The sequence below is a fragment of the Gobio gobio genome, assembly GCF_949357685.1.
Source record: "Gobio gobio genome assembly, chromosome: 16".
NCBI lineage: Eukaryota > Metazoa > Chordata > Actinopteri > Cypriniformes > Gobionidae > Gobio > Gobio gobio.
Genome location: NC_137109.1, coordinates 40,027,067 through 40,045,818, shown reverse-complemented (window position 1 = coordinate 40,045,818; position 18,752 = coordinate 40,027,067). Strand labels below are relative to the sequence as shown.

Here is an 18,752-nt window from a genome sequence, read left to right as displayed (position 1 = left end):
ATTAATTAATCTCAATGTGCTTTCTTTTCCTGGTAAAATAAAGGTTATATTAACATTTAGCATTATTAATCAGCATGTTAATAGCATTTCATAATAAACAATGTTATAATTGGGAAAATTATTTATAGAAGGCAAGGAAATACAACTAAAACTTTGAAATTACTTTAACTTTATTTTCTGCTCATAATGAGAGCGTTTTGATTACTATGTGTATTGTTTGTTTGTACTTATTTTAAGAAAAATATAAAAATGGTCCAGATGTCAATAGGAAAACCCTGAACCCACATACAGCATCTTTTCACATGGTGTCACAGTTCTATGAGAGAGGACTCAAATGCAGGAATGAGTGATATGGGGTTTATTGACAAACAGCTGACAAGACAAGAAATGGTGAGGAGGTGAACACAGTCCACACAGTAGGCAGGTTAGGAGCACAAATCACAGGCAGGAAGAGCAGCCACAATAACTAGCTCCAGAAGGTGGTAGACTGGAGAGCAGTTCTGACAGAGCAGCATGAGACCAGAGGATACCAGCGATGGCTAGGCAGGAATCCTAGGGCAATGCAGTCAGGTCATATCAGGAAACTCACCAAGCTTGCAGCTAGGCAAGGAGAGCAAGCTGCCAGGGAAGCTCTACTTGCAGGACAGGAACTAGAGACACAGAAAACAAGACAAGACCGAAAGGCAGCACAAACACTTAGCAATACTAGCATAACAACGGGTAGGTACAACGAACCAGCAACCACATGAGGGAAAGAACACACTTTATTAAGGGAGCAGAGAACATGAGGAACAGGTAAACACACTCAGACAAACAAGGAGCAGAAAACATGAGGAAAGGGTGAGCACACTCAGACAAGGAACAGGGGTCTATACGATGAAGCCGGTTTAGCTGGCTAGCCCGATATGTTTAAGCTTAGTTTGTGCCAATCCTGGGTTTTAGGTACCATTAAAGTGGTTTGGCTTTTAGCTGTGTTCATCTCCATAGTAACTTACCCTCCACAGCTAACCTGCTCCAGGGCAGGTTATGTTCTGGATAAGAGATCTCAAACTGAAATTGGACCAATCAGCTGTGAGCAAAGTGACACATATCTGATGCAATAAAGTCACTCCCCCTTTTTCTTCTCCAAATTAAAGGTCACTACATAGCAAATGGCTATTAAAGACTTAAGCCTCTGGCTTTTAACAATGCTTATAATTTTGAATTATTTAAAAATAATTTATGTAATTATTATACCCTTAATCAATTACACATGTATAATTTTTGTAAATCAGTCATTAATATGCATTTTGTTAATATTAAAATAAATAGCGTATATAAAGGTCATACAAATAAGCTTTAAATTCAATAACTAAATCTATAAAAATTTACATGTGAGCATAAATGTTCAATTCTCTCTATATATCAACTAAACTAACTTCACAACTTTTACTTGCATTGACGTATAAGATTTTTCTTAAAGTTGTCCTCGACAGCTCTTTTCTTCTGTGTAAATTTGTTTCAATTCTTAATATTTTTCAATCATGTATATTCTGCAGAAGAGTGAAGTTAATCACGTTGCTTCTCTCGTGAGAAGTGAATCTCAGTTTTACTGATCCACAGCATGTGATTGGCTGTTCACTGCTGATGTCACAGCTAAACTCCTAAACTCAGGATCAAAGCCTGAGTTGACAGAGAAAGCTGATGATCAGCATCATGGGACCAACAAAGCCTGAATAGATTGGTTTGGTTTTGTCAACTCAAAACTAATCCTGTAACCCTGAGTTTGTTAAACTACCATCATGGTACAGGCCCCAGACCTCTTGGAACTTTAATTGAATACCCCTGCTCTATACTTTGCTAGTTTACGCTGCGCCAACCAATCAGGTGACATGAGCTCAATGATTGGCTGATGTTCCCATGCTGCTTGATCCCATGCTGCTTAACACAATTTACCTTGATGAATCTGGTCAATAATTTACCAGCAAGTACAAAAACAGCATTAGTTTGTAATTCATAGTGAAATGCACTGACATTTCAATTTGCATTTAGTCAATCAATATTAATTAGCAGCTGCAGCACACTCCTGATTCAATGCCCCAAATCTGAATCAAAAATGTATTCAGTGTAATCACAGTGATTCAGATAAATTGCATCACTTGAATCTCTCCAGCACACAGAAATAGCAGCTCATCCAGTGTTACAACCACCATAGACACAGAGAGAGAGACACATCTCCCCCAATCCTCGCCCCTCAGATATTCAAAGTAAAGATCTGAATGTAACTGTGAATATGTGGTCACATCCAGGGTCTCATAAATAAAGCATGAGAAAAGCCATATGTGTTGCTTTTGGTCAATAACGTGTGGATTTTGGGGGAGTTGTATTAAGTGATAAGGTTCTTTTTTTGTCCACCTACAGGCACAAGATCCTCAAGTCCTGGAGCAGCTCTCGAAAAACATCACCCGCATGGGATTGACCAACTTCACCCTCAACTACCTCAGGGTAAGCAGAACAAAAATTATTTTGTTCAATCTCCCTAACAAAAAGGTATTGTGGAGATACCATGGTCCATTATCCATCCATCCATACATCCATACATACATCCATCCATCCATCCATACATACATACATACATACATACATACATACATACATACATACATACATACATACATACATACATACATAATATGGGGGTGGGGGCTTTGAATATTATGTTGGACAACAGGATGCCTTCAAGTCAAAAAGGTTGAGAACCACTGCTGTACAGTACACCATGTTTTGTGTCCAAAAAACCATGATATTACCCTGGTAATAAAACATGGTAATTCCTTTTCATTTTTGTATGTTACTGTTATACTTAGACTGTGCATATTGAAAAATGTAATGTAAAAATATATGTAAATGGTGTCTGTGTGTGTGTGTGTGTGTGTGTGTGTGTGTGTGTGTGTGTGTGTGTGTGTGTGTGTGTGTGTGTGTGTGTGAGAACTGCTCAGAATTTATTTGCCAGCTTCGTGGCTGCTTTGTTTATTCTCGTCATTTCATTGTGAGTGACAGCTCCGTTTTGCAAATGTGAGAACAAGAGAGGGAGAGAAAATGAATTGGATAGAGGGAATTAGCATAACATTAATGAGCGTTCCCGTTTGAGGTGCGGCATTGTGGGTCTCTCTCTGCGCTGAGCTCGAGCACAGCAAAAAACATAAACTTGTTTATCGCGAGCTGCTGGGAGAAGCAAGGAAAAAAAGGCCCTTTCAAGGTTTTCGGTACAGCCGTTTTTTTCTCCCACTGAGTTTGTCTTTCTCAGTTGATGTTGCTCACCTTAAACGCACAGTCTCACTTATAAACGCAGAGTTAAAATGCATCGTTGAAGCCTAAGCCGAATTGTGAATTAAATTTGGATTATACACAGCTCTTGTAACAGCAAATCCGTGCGCCCTTAGCCAAATCTGCACCTGTGGGTTTTTTTTTAACCCTTTTGGACAGGACAGAGTGTTTTTGTACACTGCATTCTTCACTGCACATAGTCGCCCATGGTGCATATAGTAAACCATCATGTATTGTATATATACCGTATATATAGTATATACTGTCATATGTACCGGCTCTGAAAAAAAAAATCATTCATAATTGAGGGGTCAACCTCAGGGATTTTCGCAGTGCACTGTAATTCCCGTAAACAAGATCATTTTTCCTCTCGCTGGGGAAATTTCTCACGATCCTTGCATTGGCTTGCTGTAAAAATACCTCGTAAAAGTGACTCATTAGCGTCGCTTGAAAAACCTGCATTTGTTTCAGCATGTTTATCAGTAGATCCACACTGAGGATGTTTCCTGTGCTCGGACGCAATAAGACCACTGTCCGGCGAGATGGACAAGGAAGCTTGTAGGTTTCCTCGCATTCAGACTAGAAATAGCCCCGCTCTGTGGGCCCGGATCCAGAGATTGTTTCCCTGGACCTGTGGAAGTGAGAGGATACAGCAGCGTTGGGATACAATCCTGTCAGTGGGAAATGATTTGTGTGTGTGTGTGTGCGTATCCGTGTGAATTTCAGGCCACCCGCTGTGTGATTTAAATGATAATACTGTTAAATCTTTCAAATGGATAAACTGACAGTAACTGATGATGTTTCATGTGTATGTTTATGTGTGTTTCTTCCAGTTGTGTGTCATTCTGGAGCCGATGCAAGAGCTAATGTCTCGACACAAGACCTACAACCTTAGCCCGAGAGACTGTCTAAAGACCTGTCTGTTCCAGAAGTGGCAAAGAATGGTGGCCCCTCCAGGTAACAGCAAATCTCTATCCACTGTATTATGGGATGCTCCTAACGGCAGTAATTTGTGCTCTGATCTGATCTTTACGGATGTGTGTATTTAACGTCATGGTCTTTGGTGAAGTAAGCTATAATTCAGCTCTTCGGTGGGACCTATCAGGGAGAACGAGTAGAAATTCTGGGGTTAGGTGGACCTCTTCATCATTATTGACTGTATATAATACTAGAACAGACATCCTGCTAGTTTTAAAGTGACCCCAAAATGTATGTGGACACTTAAACCAAACTTAAAAATGTATCAATGTCATAGCATTGTTTGGGTGTATTTAAAGCGCTTATTAGTGTCTTAATTTAAATCCAATTCATTTAAGCAGATAAAATGTATTAATTAAAAAGTATTTATTAATAAATAATACATTTTTATTAAGTATGTATGATTATATATTATATGTGATGTATTTGTCCCAGAATGTACTGTATATTTCAGAAAAATTATTAATAGTATTATGAGATTAATCACAGTTTTGTATTCTATTGAGAGACAGATACATCAAAAAGTGTCAACTTCCAGATAACATTTTACATGTTGATAAAAAAAATATTTTTCATATTTCAGTATAAATGGGTCTTTATGCATCTAATTATATAGTTGCCTTTTATATTAGGGTTAGGGTTATTAAATGTAGGGGTTCTTAGCATCAAAAAGTACAAATATATATATATATATGTGTGGCAAATAGTCCCTTTAATTGTCCCTATATTTTTGGGGCTACTGTGTCTAATGGAACAGGATGGTCACAAGTCTGTGACATTTTATAATAGGCATTCTCTTTTTTCACATATCTCTTCTAAAAACTCAGATGACATCAATAGGGATTAGAGATCAGTAGATATCTCTTGTGTTTGATGCCTTTGTATGTCTCTTACATGTTCCTCAGGGGGTCAAATCAATCAATAACAAAGATTTAAACTTGTCTTTAGAACATAGAAACGGTTTACGTATACAATATGATTTAAACAGTGACAGCATGACATGTATGAGACTGAAAACACATCCTTCATCCGCTCCCTGTGGATGAAACCCTGTACGACCCCCGTCCACTCGTTAGTCGTCAGCACTGGCCTTCTCACAATCCGTATGGAAGTGGATCTTCTGTAATTGTCGTTTCCTTATTAGCTTTGCTTCCCTCTTTCCTCCCATTCTTTGAAAATCTGGAGAGCGTTTGTGTTCAGGAACAGGAAGGAAAGAAGGTTGCCTTTATTCACTGATAAGTTTTTTGGCCCTTTTTTCCGCATGTATATGTGTATGCGTGGAAATAATTGCCTTTTAGTACGTCATTCACACACTTGCACTGATAAACATACAAAAATAAAGGTTCTTCTTCTTCAGAAAGCCAAAACGGATGTCCTTCTACGGTCTGTTTATTATTGTATATGACTTAATTATTATAAATCATTTTTCATACAGAAATAATGTGAAAACATCTCCCTGGGAGTGGTTAGAAAGAACCTCTAAAACGCATTTCATTTTTAGGCATTATTGTATTCAAATTTACATTAATGACTAACAATGTGCCAAGTATTTTGATTGTTATACTGAAATTAAATTAATATAATAACAATACATGGCTGTACAGAACATTCTTTACAACATTAGCTAACTTTAATTTATATACACCGATCAGGCATAACATTATGAAGTGAAGTGAATAACACTGATTATCTTAGTGGGTGGGATATATTAGGCAGCAAGTGAACATTTTGTCCTCAAAGTTGATGTGATAGAAGCTGGAAAATTAGGCAAGCGTAAGGATTTAAGCGAGTCTGACAAGGGTCAAATTGTGATGGCTAGACGACTGGGTCAGAGCATCTCCAAAACTGCAGCTCTTGTGGGGTGTCCCCAGTCTGCAGTGGTCAGTATCTATCAAAAAGTGGTCCAAGGAAGGAACAGTGGTGAAACGGTGACATGGTCATTGATGCACGTGGGGAGTGAAGGCTGGCTCGTGTGGTCCGATCAAACAGACGAGCTACTATAGCTCAAATTGATCAAGAAGTTATGCTGGTTCTGATAGAAAGGTGTCAGAATACACAGTGCATTGCAGTTTGTTGCGTATGGGGCTGCATAGCCGCAGACCAGTCAGGGTGCCCATGCTGACCCCTGTCCACCGCCGAAAGTGTGATGCTTTGGGCAATGTTCTGCTGGGAAACCTTGGGTCCTGCCATCCATGTGGATGTTACTTTTGACACGTACCACCTACATAAGCATTGTTGTAGACCATGTACATTGTACACCCTTTCATAGAAACAGTGTTCCCTGCTGGCTGTGGCATCTTTCAATATTAAATATTCAATAGGGGGACCAACACAATATTAGGTAGGTGATCATAATGTTATGCCTGATCGTTGTATATATACCGTATATAGTTTGGGGTTTGGATTTTTTTTTTTTTATGTTTTTGAAAGAAGTCTCTTACGCTCACCGAAAGAAACGGTAAAAACAGTAATATTGTGAAATAGTATGACACATTTTATCATTTCTGTTTTAAATTTTATTTATTTCTGTTCAAATGTATTTAAATATTATTTATTCCTGTAAAGCTGAATTTTCAGCATCATTACTGCAGTCTTCAATGTCACACGATCCTTCAGAAATCATTCTAATATGCTGATTTGATGCTAAATAAACATGTATTGTTATACAAAATGATACAAAAATGTCTGTGAACTAATTTATGATAAAGATTTCTGCATGGGCGATTGAGACCCACTCCTTTTTCAATGAAATTTATATATGTATATATTTCAACAACAACAAAGAAAAAGTCTTGCCATTTACAGTTGCATATGTCTTCTGGTCTTGGATATGCATAACTACTTAATTTATTATAAGTATTATCTGAAAAATAAATCTTGCTTTGGGTATGATTTCAGCTGGACATCCACAGAACTTCAAAACGGAAATTTTCCCCTCAAATCACAAAAAAGGTACTTCTCATCTTCTGAATCAGTCTGTCTTAATGGAAACCCATGAAATACATGTGTTCTCTGTTTGAATCATGAATGCTCAGCATAAAAAGAGAGATATTACGGGTGGATATTTCAATAGTCACTATAAATAGGCAATTTGTTTGACAGAAAATGTTATATTTGCTAAAACTTTATCAAAATTGTTTAGTTTCTCCATTAAAAGGTATTTTAAAACAGGTTACATAAATTTGTTACATAAACCACAAATTAGTAATCTAATTTTAATGAAAGTAAACAGCATTTAGACTTTAATGATAAAAGCATGCATGCATGGCAGCAGAGACTGCAGTGCGCACTGTTGAGCATTTATGCAAATGAAAGCAGAGGTTCTTTCTTACTAGTGCATGTCTTGGGAGATGTTTGAACGCTCTTTGATTCTCTCTCTCAAAAAGAAAAAAAAAATAGAAAAAAGCATGATGCATTTGTTTATCTATCCCTGTGAATTCGCCCATATGTGTTTGTGTGCGCTTATATGTTGGAAAGGTCTTTTTTTCTTCCTCCATGTGCATGCACTCGCATTGTGGCATGTTTGTGAGTGTGGATGTGTGCCTTTGTCTTTTATTAATATTCTCCTCTGTGTGTGCGTCTCTCTTCCTGCTTGTGTGTTTGTTGGAGAGCAGAGCCCACTCGACAGACCACGACCAAGAGAAGAAAGAGGAAGAACTCCGCCAGCAGTGCGTCTAACAGTAGCCTAGGCAACAACGCTGGCGGCAAGAAACGCAGCCCTGCCAACAACTTCAATCTGACCAGCCAGGTACCTGTAAGCATCAAATCTTTTTATTTACACACACACACACACACACACACACACACACACACACACACACACACACACACACACACACACACACACACACACACACACACACATATTGTAACCATCCAAAACATTAATGCAATTTTGCTCAGATTGCTTTCCTAAGGATATGATTATGATTATGCTGTCAAAACACATATAAAGTGCCGCTTGTAGTTTTGATTCACAGCGACAGTTTGACAAGAGCTTATTCCATTATCTCACTGTGACCTGTGCTTAATAGTTCACTCAATAATGAAAAGTTCTGTCATTTTTACTCTCCCACGTTATTCAAAAGCCATATGACTTTCGTTTCTACCGTACAATACAAAAGGTGAACTTCAAGTCTTTATTTATTTGTTTTTCTTTCAGCTTTTTAGTAGTAAGAAAACCTCTTTAGTTTTTCTTATTTTCAATATCTGATGCCAGTTTCAAAGAAATGCTAAATTTATAGCCTAATATTTACACACACACACACACACACACACACACACACACACACACACACACACACACACACACACACACACACACACACATATATATATATATATATATATATATATATATATAGGTTTAGGGGTTGGGTTAGTGTAAGGCAGGGGTGTCCAATCATGATCCTGGAGGGCCACTGTCCTGCAAAGTTTAGCTCCAACCCCGATTAAGCACACCTGAACCAGCTAATCAAGGTCTTATTAGGCATACTAGAAACTTCCAGACAAGTGTTGAGGCACGTAAGAGCTAAACTCTGCAGGACAGTGGCCCTCCAGGACCGACAAAATGTCCCCACAAAGTTGTCAATATCTGAAATCCTTGTCCTTGTGGGGACACTTTTTTGCGTCCCATGAGGAAAACAGATTATAAATCATACTAAATGATGTGTATCATTTAAAAAAATGTATTAAGGCAGAAATATTCTGTGATGGTTAGATTTAGGGTTATAGTTAGTGTAAGGGATAGAATACAGGCTACAGTTTGTACAGTATAAAAATCATTATGTCTATGGAAAGTCTCCATAATACATGAAAACAACGCATGTGTGTGCGTGTATGTATGTGTGTGTATACACATACAATGAAAAATAATGTTGACTAGGGCCGTCAAGTTCCAAAATGACATAAAACGCACCAAAAAAGTATCATACAAGCAGTCCATATGATTTCTGCGCTATATAAATATTCTTGCCATTCGCCATAGCTCTCCTTGCCACATTCATGTGAAAAGTAGAAACGTCTGATTCATAAACTAATCTTTTGAGACAAATCTTTTCAGTGAATCTACTGATTCATTTGATAAAACCAGAATTAAATAATTGTTTATAAATCTGACTCAGTCCACACGGTTCTCAAATTCAACTCACTGATTCAGTGATCCATTTGTTAAGTGACAAGAACCATTGTTCCACGGAAGAAAGTCATAAAGGTTTGGAACAGCATCTTTGTGAGTGAATGACAGATCTTTTTTTTTTCTTTTTTTTCTTGGTGAGCTTTCCTTTAAACTGTATCTTATCTGTATTGATTCACAACTAATGACACATTACAGTGTTGTTGTGACATGTTATAGTAATGTGATATTATTTTTTTAATGGTTTGAGTTTTGGGCCATGACACAAATATAAAGCATCAATTCCAATGCCAAAGTAAATACACCCTCAGCACCTTCACAGAGAGAGACTCCTTAGCCCTCATTTTCAATTCCTATATTACCCACTTACAGTGTTTAACCCCGATTCAGAGGCATTTATCCCAGAGTGCCTCTTTATCCCCCAGGCTTCCTCTTCAGGCATTACTCTGGTGGTTGATGTGTTCTCCCAGTTTGCACACTGCAGGGTCAAACACGCAACACACGAGTGCTAAAGCTGTTTTTGGGGAGTGGTATTGTGAGGCGGTAAATTTGTTTGCAGATGGATGATGGGATTTGTAGTGTGTGGCTTTTCCCCTGGAGTTCAGGGACAATTGGATACATGAATGCCATAGAGGAGATTAGAGAGAAGAGACACTCTCGTGTTCCTGCTCAGTCTGTCAAACCCAGAGCAGTTTGTTCACATGCTCTGATGGCACAGCCTAAAAATTTCAGTACAAACTATGGTTTTGTTTTTTCATTACAAGAAGAATTCTCCCAAAAAAAATTGTATCAAGCCTTCATTTAAAGAAATAAACAAAATTAAGAAATATATATATATATATATATATATATATATATATATATATATATATATATATATATAACATTAAAATGAAGGCTTGATACAATAGTAATTTTGCTTTGAATTTTTTGTGATTTTTCTTAGTTTTTTATATATATTTCTATTTTCTAATTATTTCATTTTATTTTTTAAGTGTAGGCTTTTCATATAATGTTTATATTTATTTTATTTCATCTTTTTAGATTTAGTTAACAATAACAGCCCTGATCTGTATGATATAATTTAATTCCATGATATATTTATGTATATGACCTATGACCATATAAAATTTGTATGAGATATATATATAATATATATATATATATATATATATATATATATATATATATATATATATATATATATATATATATATATATATATATATATATATATATATATATATATATATATATATATATATATATATTATTATGTGTGTGTGTGTGGGTAACTCTAATTGCATATATCTTGTCCTGCTTGTATCTAGCCAGTGTCCATCACTTTAAGGGCACCAGACACATTCATACAAGCAGTGAGAAAATTGTTGGTGTGAGCAATTGGCTCTGTGCCAGCCCTCATTATCATATAGATCCTGTGTGTGTGTGGTCATACGGGTGTGTGTCAAAACACTCTTCATTTTACTCCCCATTTGAAGCAGCGAGCCTCATTGTAAGCAATGTCGCCGTGTGTCGTAGAGAGGGACACGCTGGCTACATATGTAGCGTTGCCACTTGGCTTTGTCTGTGCAGTCATCGCACGCTGCCTGATCGGCCTCCTACGTGAGCCTAATCACAATGAGCTGATCATGTGATCACCGGGGAGAAGGGGGGGGGGGGGCTTGTATTCAACAGTATTACAACAGTGCCCTCTTGTGGTCATCTTTTTGGCCTGAAATTATAATTTCAATAGTATAATAACAAGTTAGACAGTCATGCATGTGTAACATGCCTGGATATGTGAATGGATTGTCATTTTCTCCAGTCTTAAAAAATGTCCTGCTCAAATGAGGGCTTTCTGTGCACCTCAAGCTCAGTTCCAGGGGATGCGGAGCCAGTTTGGGATCATTCATTTAGGGTAGGCAGGTAGTCTGTTTGTTTAGCTGTGGGCTGCTCAGTGTGGGTTTAGCCACAGGCTACATCTAATTAGACAAGAGCACTGGACAGCCTTTCCATTTGATAGCAATTAGAGCTCTTCGTCAAACCACCAGCTGGAAACCTGTAGGTTGCGTGAGCACGTCTGTGTGTGTGTGTGTGTGTGTGTGTGTGTGTGTGTGTGTGTGTGTGTGTGTGTGTGTGTGTGTGTGTGTGTGTGTGTGTGTGTGTGTGTGTTAACGTTTGTGATCCTGGCCCCTGGTTTAAAACCCAGACTGCAGGGCGACAGTTGCCGTTCAAAAACAGATGGCAAATTCAAGGCTCGTTGGCAAGCGCCGTTCATTTTTTTCTAATCGGTAACATTTCAGCTAATGACTTAATTAGCTATGCAAATTGACAAATCAGTGTGTGGATATTGTTATTTAGTCAAAAAGCCCACCTTAATGAATGAGCGTAATTAAGAAGCTGAGGGGTGGGAAGGACTGACAGTGACTCTGGGGTCTCGGCCAAATCCCTCACGAGACGACACGAGAGTCTTCGCTCAAATAAACAGAGATGCAACAGTAAAAGAGCGGAATCAAGAGACAGGATATGCAAAGTGAGCAGGAGAAGGGTACGAGGACTCTCACATCTGGAAACCAGGAAATTAACTGGAAAACAAGGTGCACTTTACTTTTAAGGTTCATTTGGTTAACATTAGATAATGCATCATATCAACATTGAACTATTTTATTTCATTTATTAATCTAGAATAATGCTAATTTATACATTTACTATAATTCATATGGCTTGAAATGTTAAAAATGTATATCGTCCTTCGGATGAGACGTTAAACCGAATTCCTGATGCTCTGTGGTCATTAAAAATCCCAGGATGTCCTTTGGAAAAAGAGTCGGGGTGTAACCCCGGCATCCTGGCCAAATAATCCCCATATACTGATTGCTTCATCACTCTGTCTCCTCTCCACCAATAAGCGTTCTGGCGCAATATGGCTGCCGTCGCATCATCCGGGTGGAACCTGCACATTTGGTGGTGGTTGAGGAGATTCCCCCCTTCTATATGTAAAGCGCTTTGAGTACCCAGAAAAGCACTATATAAATGTAATGAATTATTAATATTACATGCACTACCGTTCAAAAAGTTTGGGATTTGTAAGATTTTATTTATTATTGAATTAATACTTTTATTTATCACTTTTACTCAGAAAGGATGCGTTAAATTGATCAAAAGTGACGGCAAAACATTTATGTTACAAAAGATTTATTTTTCAAATCAAACTGTTTAAACTTTATATTCATCAAAAATGTATCATGGTTTCCACAGCACCACAACTGTTTTCAACATTGATCATAATAAAAAAATAATGTTTCTTGAGCACCAAAATCAGGATATTAGAATGATTTCTGAAGCATCATATGACACTGAAGACTGGACTAATGGCTGCTGACAATTCAGCTTTGCCATCACACGAATAAATTCCATTTTAAAATTGTATTAATATTTCACACTATAGCTGTTTTACTGTATTTTTGATCAAATAAATGCAGCCTTTTCAGAGAGACTTCTCTGGAAAGCAAAATTCGTACCAACCCCATACTTTTGAATGGATTGTATGCCGGAAATATCCTTAACCAACATAATAAATGATGTAAAGTTCATTGTTAGTTGATTGTTACATTAGCTAATGTTATGAATTGACCTCATTTTAAAGTGTTTCTTGGGCTACTCTCAGTTTCTGGATAGCACAGTTGCCATTTGAAAAAATTTGAATTAAATGCTAAACTGCATTTGAAATGCAATCACATTGATTAATAGGCTCACTGACATTCAATTTCATTGCGCCTGTTGTAAAAAATAAATTAATTTTAATGCTGTACTAAAGCGTCACACACTACTACACACATTTCAGTTTAGCTTTGCCCAAATTATAACACTGGAGAATTTGACTGTGCATAAATAGTTCATTAGAAACTTTTTTAATGCTATGTATTTTAGATACATTTATTTTAATTAAAAGCAACAAATCCTGTGGAAATATTAAAACGAAATTTATTTTAAAATGTATTTTAAACATTTTAATTAAAAGCAACAAATCCAGTGGGCAAAAAATGCACATATAAAGCACAATAAAGGTGCTAAAAATAACATATATAACATATTATAAAATAAGGTATAAAAAAAATAACATTAATAACAATACAATAACATACTTTTTCCATGTGCACTCTTTCTTCTTGCAGCAGTGATTTTGTCAGCCTATTTTCAGTTAGTCACTTGGCATTTTGATCGATTGGATTGCTGTCTGATTTGAAATGCACATTTACACTTGGCCATATTAATATGTCTCAGCAAAACGAATGCAGACGATATGAATGCAGTCTACTATAACCGTGCTAAATGCAAATCTTCCCGGATGCTAATTATCTGTTGGACTCTTTCGTCACCTATAAGGCAAATCTTTTTTGAGTTTCCATCCATGTGTCTCATCTGTGTTTGCTCACTCATGTGCTGTATGCTGATGTTGTTCTGTCCCATATGGATCTAATATTTTGTTCCCTTAAATATGACACAATTCTGTATTATTATACGGGACGGTTGGCAATCATACATAGATGGAGGATGAGTAGACAGAAAGGCAGACAGGTAAAGATAAAGAGCTCCTGTGCTGCAGCGTGTCGACACACATGATCAACGAAGCGTTTGCTCCAGTTAACTGATCAGTTGAGCCTGAGATTTCAACTAGAGAGAGAGAGAAAGTAAAGACTTCTGCTGTACTAGAACAAATGTCCAGGTATGATGATTGGCCAGCTGTAAATTTAACTAATTAATCACACAATTGATTGCAAAATTTTAATATTGAATATTAATATTTAATATTTTAATGTTTTTTTAATTTATACACACTGTTTACACAGTGCCTGACCCCCCAAAAAGTTGCTGTTTGGATTTAAATTGGCAAATGCTTAAGAGTCAATGATTGGGTCATTATTGCAGTGATTTGTTTTTTTATTACTTTTTATTTTTGCATTTTTTAATTTTCACAAAGAACAAAATAACAACTGGTAGGGTACTACAGATACAAGTCTCCCATTTGTTTCATACATTTCAGTGAGTTACATAATATGACCTGAGACTGGAAACACATAAATGTAAACTACGATGGTGGAAATGGACTTAAGTCATTTTTTCCATTGCAAAGATTTCCTCCATGATATTCCTCCATTGGTCCACTCTCAAAGGCTCACTTTTTAACCAGTTCCTCGTTATAACTTTCGTACTTGTTATCAGCATCACTTTGAATAGGTAAACGTCTTCCCCTCCAATAACATCTTTAGTTAACAGGCCTAAATACAGAGTCTGTGGATCATTCTGTATTTTGTGACCCAAAGTTTTCTCCATTTCTGTTACAATAGATTGCCAATAGGGGCGAACTCTTGTACATGTCCAAAATACTTGGGAATGATTGACATTGACATCCCCGCAGATTCTCCAACACTGTTGGGGGATTTTTAACTGTTTACTTTTAATGTGGGGTGTCTCACCAGATTCTTCCAGCCAAAATCTCTCCATTGTTTGGAGCTAGTAGAAGTGTGTTGCAGAAGACAGATCGAATGCCAATCATTCTCTGACAGTTTCTGCTGCAGTTCTGCTTCCCATCTTTGTTTTCCAGGTCAAATTCCCTTTTCAAATTTTCAAAAGATTTAAACTTTTTCCCATCTATTAATGTACACACTGCAGTGATTCCCTTGTCAGTCCATCTTGTAAATGTTCTATCCATCTGACCACTTCTGAATTTTGGAGAGTACAATGGCCAGATCAACAATTTGCATTTCCCCTCCGTTTTGTATTTATTCACTAAATCCCACCAGATCTTAATTGTTGTCTACTATAGGATTTGGTTCTATCGGTTGGGTAGATGTTTTCTCACCCAGTCTTGTTTGTGGTTGGCATGCTCCATAGTTAAGCTCAATGTGTTTCCATTTGGAGTAATATTCTGATGAACACCAATAAACTATATATCGCAACTGAGCAGCTAGGAAATATTCTTTAAAATTTGGAAGAGCAAGTCCTGCTCTTTTTTTCTCTAGCTGTTGAGTTTTGAGCTTTACCCTTGGTCTTGCCCCCTTCCAAATAAATCTACTCACTTGTTTATCCCATTTACCAAATTGAGTATTTGGTATACAAATTGGCAGTGAAATGAATAAGTACAATAATCTGGGCAACACGTTCATTTTTATCACCTCTATCCTTGAACTTAGATCCTTGCCCATTTTGTCAAATCCTTTTGTATAGCTTGATTAATCTTACTATAATTAGCCTCATATAATGTGTTTAGTTCTCTAGTCAGATAAACACCTAAATATTTGCAGTGATTTTTATGTGTCTAGCATGTTATATGTTTGCCAACAGTTCTTCCAACCCTAATTGATGGAGTGTGTATCTTTTCATTTCTTAAACAACCATGTAGGAAGACACATGGCCATATTCCAGGATGACAATGTCAAGATTCATCAGGCTCAAACTGTGAAAGAATGGTTGGGAGGGAGCATGAAGAATCATTTCCACACATGAATTGGCACCTCCAGTCCAATCCTTAAATTCATTGAAAGTCTTTGGGATGTGCTGAAGGAGACTTTACAGAGTGCTGGACTTTTGCATTGGCAGTACAAGATCTTGACCAAAAATGAATGCACCTCTTGATGAAAATAAATGCGGTGAATCAAAAGCTACACACTCCCTCAATTAGGGCTAATAGAACTGTTGCCAAACATATAACATGCTAGAAACACAAAACTCACTGCAATAATGATCCAGTCATTGACTCTTAAGGATTTGCCTATTTAAATCCAAACGATCCAGCGACTTTTTTTTTGGCCGAGCACGAGCAGTGTATGTGTATATATATATATATGTATATATACACACACTCTCTAAAAAAATCGTAAACATAGGTCACAATGTACTGTATTAATTTTCCATATTTGTTTTTACAGGTGTTTTACCTGTATTTTAAATTTTGAACTTTATTGCATTGTGTTTTAGGATTAACGGAAATGTCCGTAAAATTACTGGATAATATCTTGGTAATTTCTATATATTTTATTTAATATATTTTTATATACTATATTTAATACATTATTTTTATATAATTATTTTATATTAGTAATTATATCATTATATTTATGATTACAATTCCTGATGAATTTTTTTCAGGGTTAGGGAAACTGGTCCTTACCGTCCAACATTTATAGTGTTGATTAATGTACGCCAGGGTCTGTTTTGTCCACAATTATTCCTTCAACTAGTTTCTGTTACAGATGTCTTTTCTTCATCTATACCCAAAGTTTCTTGACCAGCATGATACTCGTAAAACGTACCTCTTTATTATCGCTGTTCTTTTACCCATTTTTTGACTGTATAACTGTATTTATTGCAGGATGTGATGGTGGTTGGTGAGCCCACTCTGATGGGCGGGGAGTTTGGCGATGAGGACGAGCGTCTGATCACACGGCTAGAAAACACACAATACGACGCCACCAACGGTCTGGACGATGACGACGACTTCACAAGCTCGCCGGCGCTTGGAAACAACAGTCCCTGGAACAGCAAGCCGCCCACAGGGCAGGACAGCAAGCCGGAGAGTACGGCCTCACAGCCCTCTCAGTAGGAGACAACATGCGCAACGCCCTGTCTCTCTCTCTGACCTCACTTTTTACCCTCGATGATGTAAATTCCATGTCATGGTGTTAATGATGTCATCCATTCTCACCAGAAACTGATGGTTCCACTCCGTATTTCGGGTAACATTTAAGAACTTCTCTGACCAAACTTTGGCAACAATGTTTGCTCACTGGATTTTTTTTTTTTATCATCTAGCTAGGCTACAAAGCAGTGCAAGAAATGTGACTCTTGGAGGAACTTGACTTTATCAAGGCTGAATGAGCAATCTGAATGAACAGAGACCTGAATTTGGGACAATTTTAGCCCAATAATCAATGTATTCAAAAAATCTACTGTCTGTCTCGCAGTTCATCACACATCTCCATAGTGACTCACTCGACGTCAACCAATTGCTGAAGAGATGGTCATGTTGGTTGTCTTCTAACTGGAGACTGGAACTGCAGAGGCATCCACCGAGACCAATCCCTGAACATTTGCATTTTTATTGGAAATTCGTTTGGCTATTGTCTTTTTCACTCTGCTTTCAATTAAAAGTGAACCGCCTTGCGTTTCTTCAACACAACAGACTGTATTAACAAAGACCGCTTGTATAGAAGAAAAAGCATTCGCGGTTACCATTTACAGATTGTGCTTTAATTCAAAAATTCCTATTTGATTTCAGAGTTAGTGTTATTTTAATAATTTGTGGTTATTATGTGTTCTCCTCGTACTGTACCATAATGATTAGGAGTTATTGTTTTGGCAGGAAGGCACATATGAAAAGCATATTTTTTTGTTCATCTTTCGTCTCTCTGTGTATTGACTTATTTTCAGAATGGAATATGATATGTTTCTGCATGACATTTAGAAATCGGCAACATGTTTATTCCCAGACTTTTGAGGTCCTGCTGGACTTGGGTTATCAATTTGAGAGCACAGTAACCAGGGTCTTTTGACTTTGACAATAAAAATGCATTCTACTTTATTTGATGCCATTGAAGTCATCAAAGCTTGATGTACTTTTTTGTCTTTCTGAATATAATGGATTTCATACTCTGGAATGAACACCCTACTGAGAAATGAGAACGTTAAATACAGATTACTGTAAATCCAGCCACAAATATTCTGTTCATTAGCTTTGAATGAGTTGAAATAACATTCATTGTCAAGCTTCACACTGCTTTTAATATGTATAAAAACAGCCTTTTTTTCTAAAAATCATTCTAAAAAATGCAATGCCCTTTTAGCAAGTTATGTGGTCACTTTCATACAGCTTTATGTAATTTATGTAGCTAGATACACGCTTTGTTTTTACAAAAGTCCCTCTTTTTTCCATATACTGTACATTGGATTTGTAAGTCCCTTTAATAGTTGCAGACAGTGTGCTTTAATGATTGAAAGGAAGATTGCGACGACGATGATGATGATGAGGATGATGATGATGATGACAAAGAGCCAAATATTTCTTCTTTAATTCGTTTCTTTGTTTCTGTGCTTTATGGCAAAATGTATTTCCTGAATATTATCTCAATGCCTGGGATATTTCCAAAACCAACAAAATGACAAGACACAATATCAGCCAACCACCATTTAAACCTTGTATTATTGAAACTCTGCACAGTTTGTAAAATATTTAGCAGAGGTGATTTTTTTTTGTGTCATATCCAAAATCTTGTATGTATGCTTTGCCATTTTGTGTGCCAATAAATTGTGCTTACAAAACTTTTTGCATCAATAT

At 36.9% G+C, this 18,752-nt stretch overlaps 1 protein-coding gene across 2 annotated transcripts in view; it reads left to right on the top strand.

Moving 5' to 3' along the window:
* Nucleotides 1-18,747, top strand: part of ldb2a (LIM domain binding 2a) — a 74,069-nt gene extending 55,322 nt beyond the window's left edge. The window contains exons 5-9 of one of the 2 annotated variants that reach the window (XM_079838619.1): nt 2,401-2,484; nt 4,140-4,263; nt 7,183-7,236; nt 7,899-8,032; nt 16,791-18,747. In XM_079838619.1, coding sequence (XP_079694745.1) covers nt 2,401-2,484; nt 4,140-4,263; nt 7,183-7,236; nt 7,899-8,032; nt 16,791-17,021 — 627 coding nt within the window. In that variant the 3' untranslated portion in view covers nt 17,022-18,747. Of the gene's footprint in view, nt 1-2,400; nt 2,485-4,139; nt 4,264-7,182; nt 7,237-7,898; nt 8,039-16,790 lie in introns of both variants that reach the window. The other variant, XM_079838618.1, reaches the window with a different exon arrangement.
* Nucleotides 18,748-18,752: the final 5 nt, after the last annotated feature.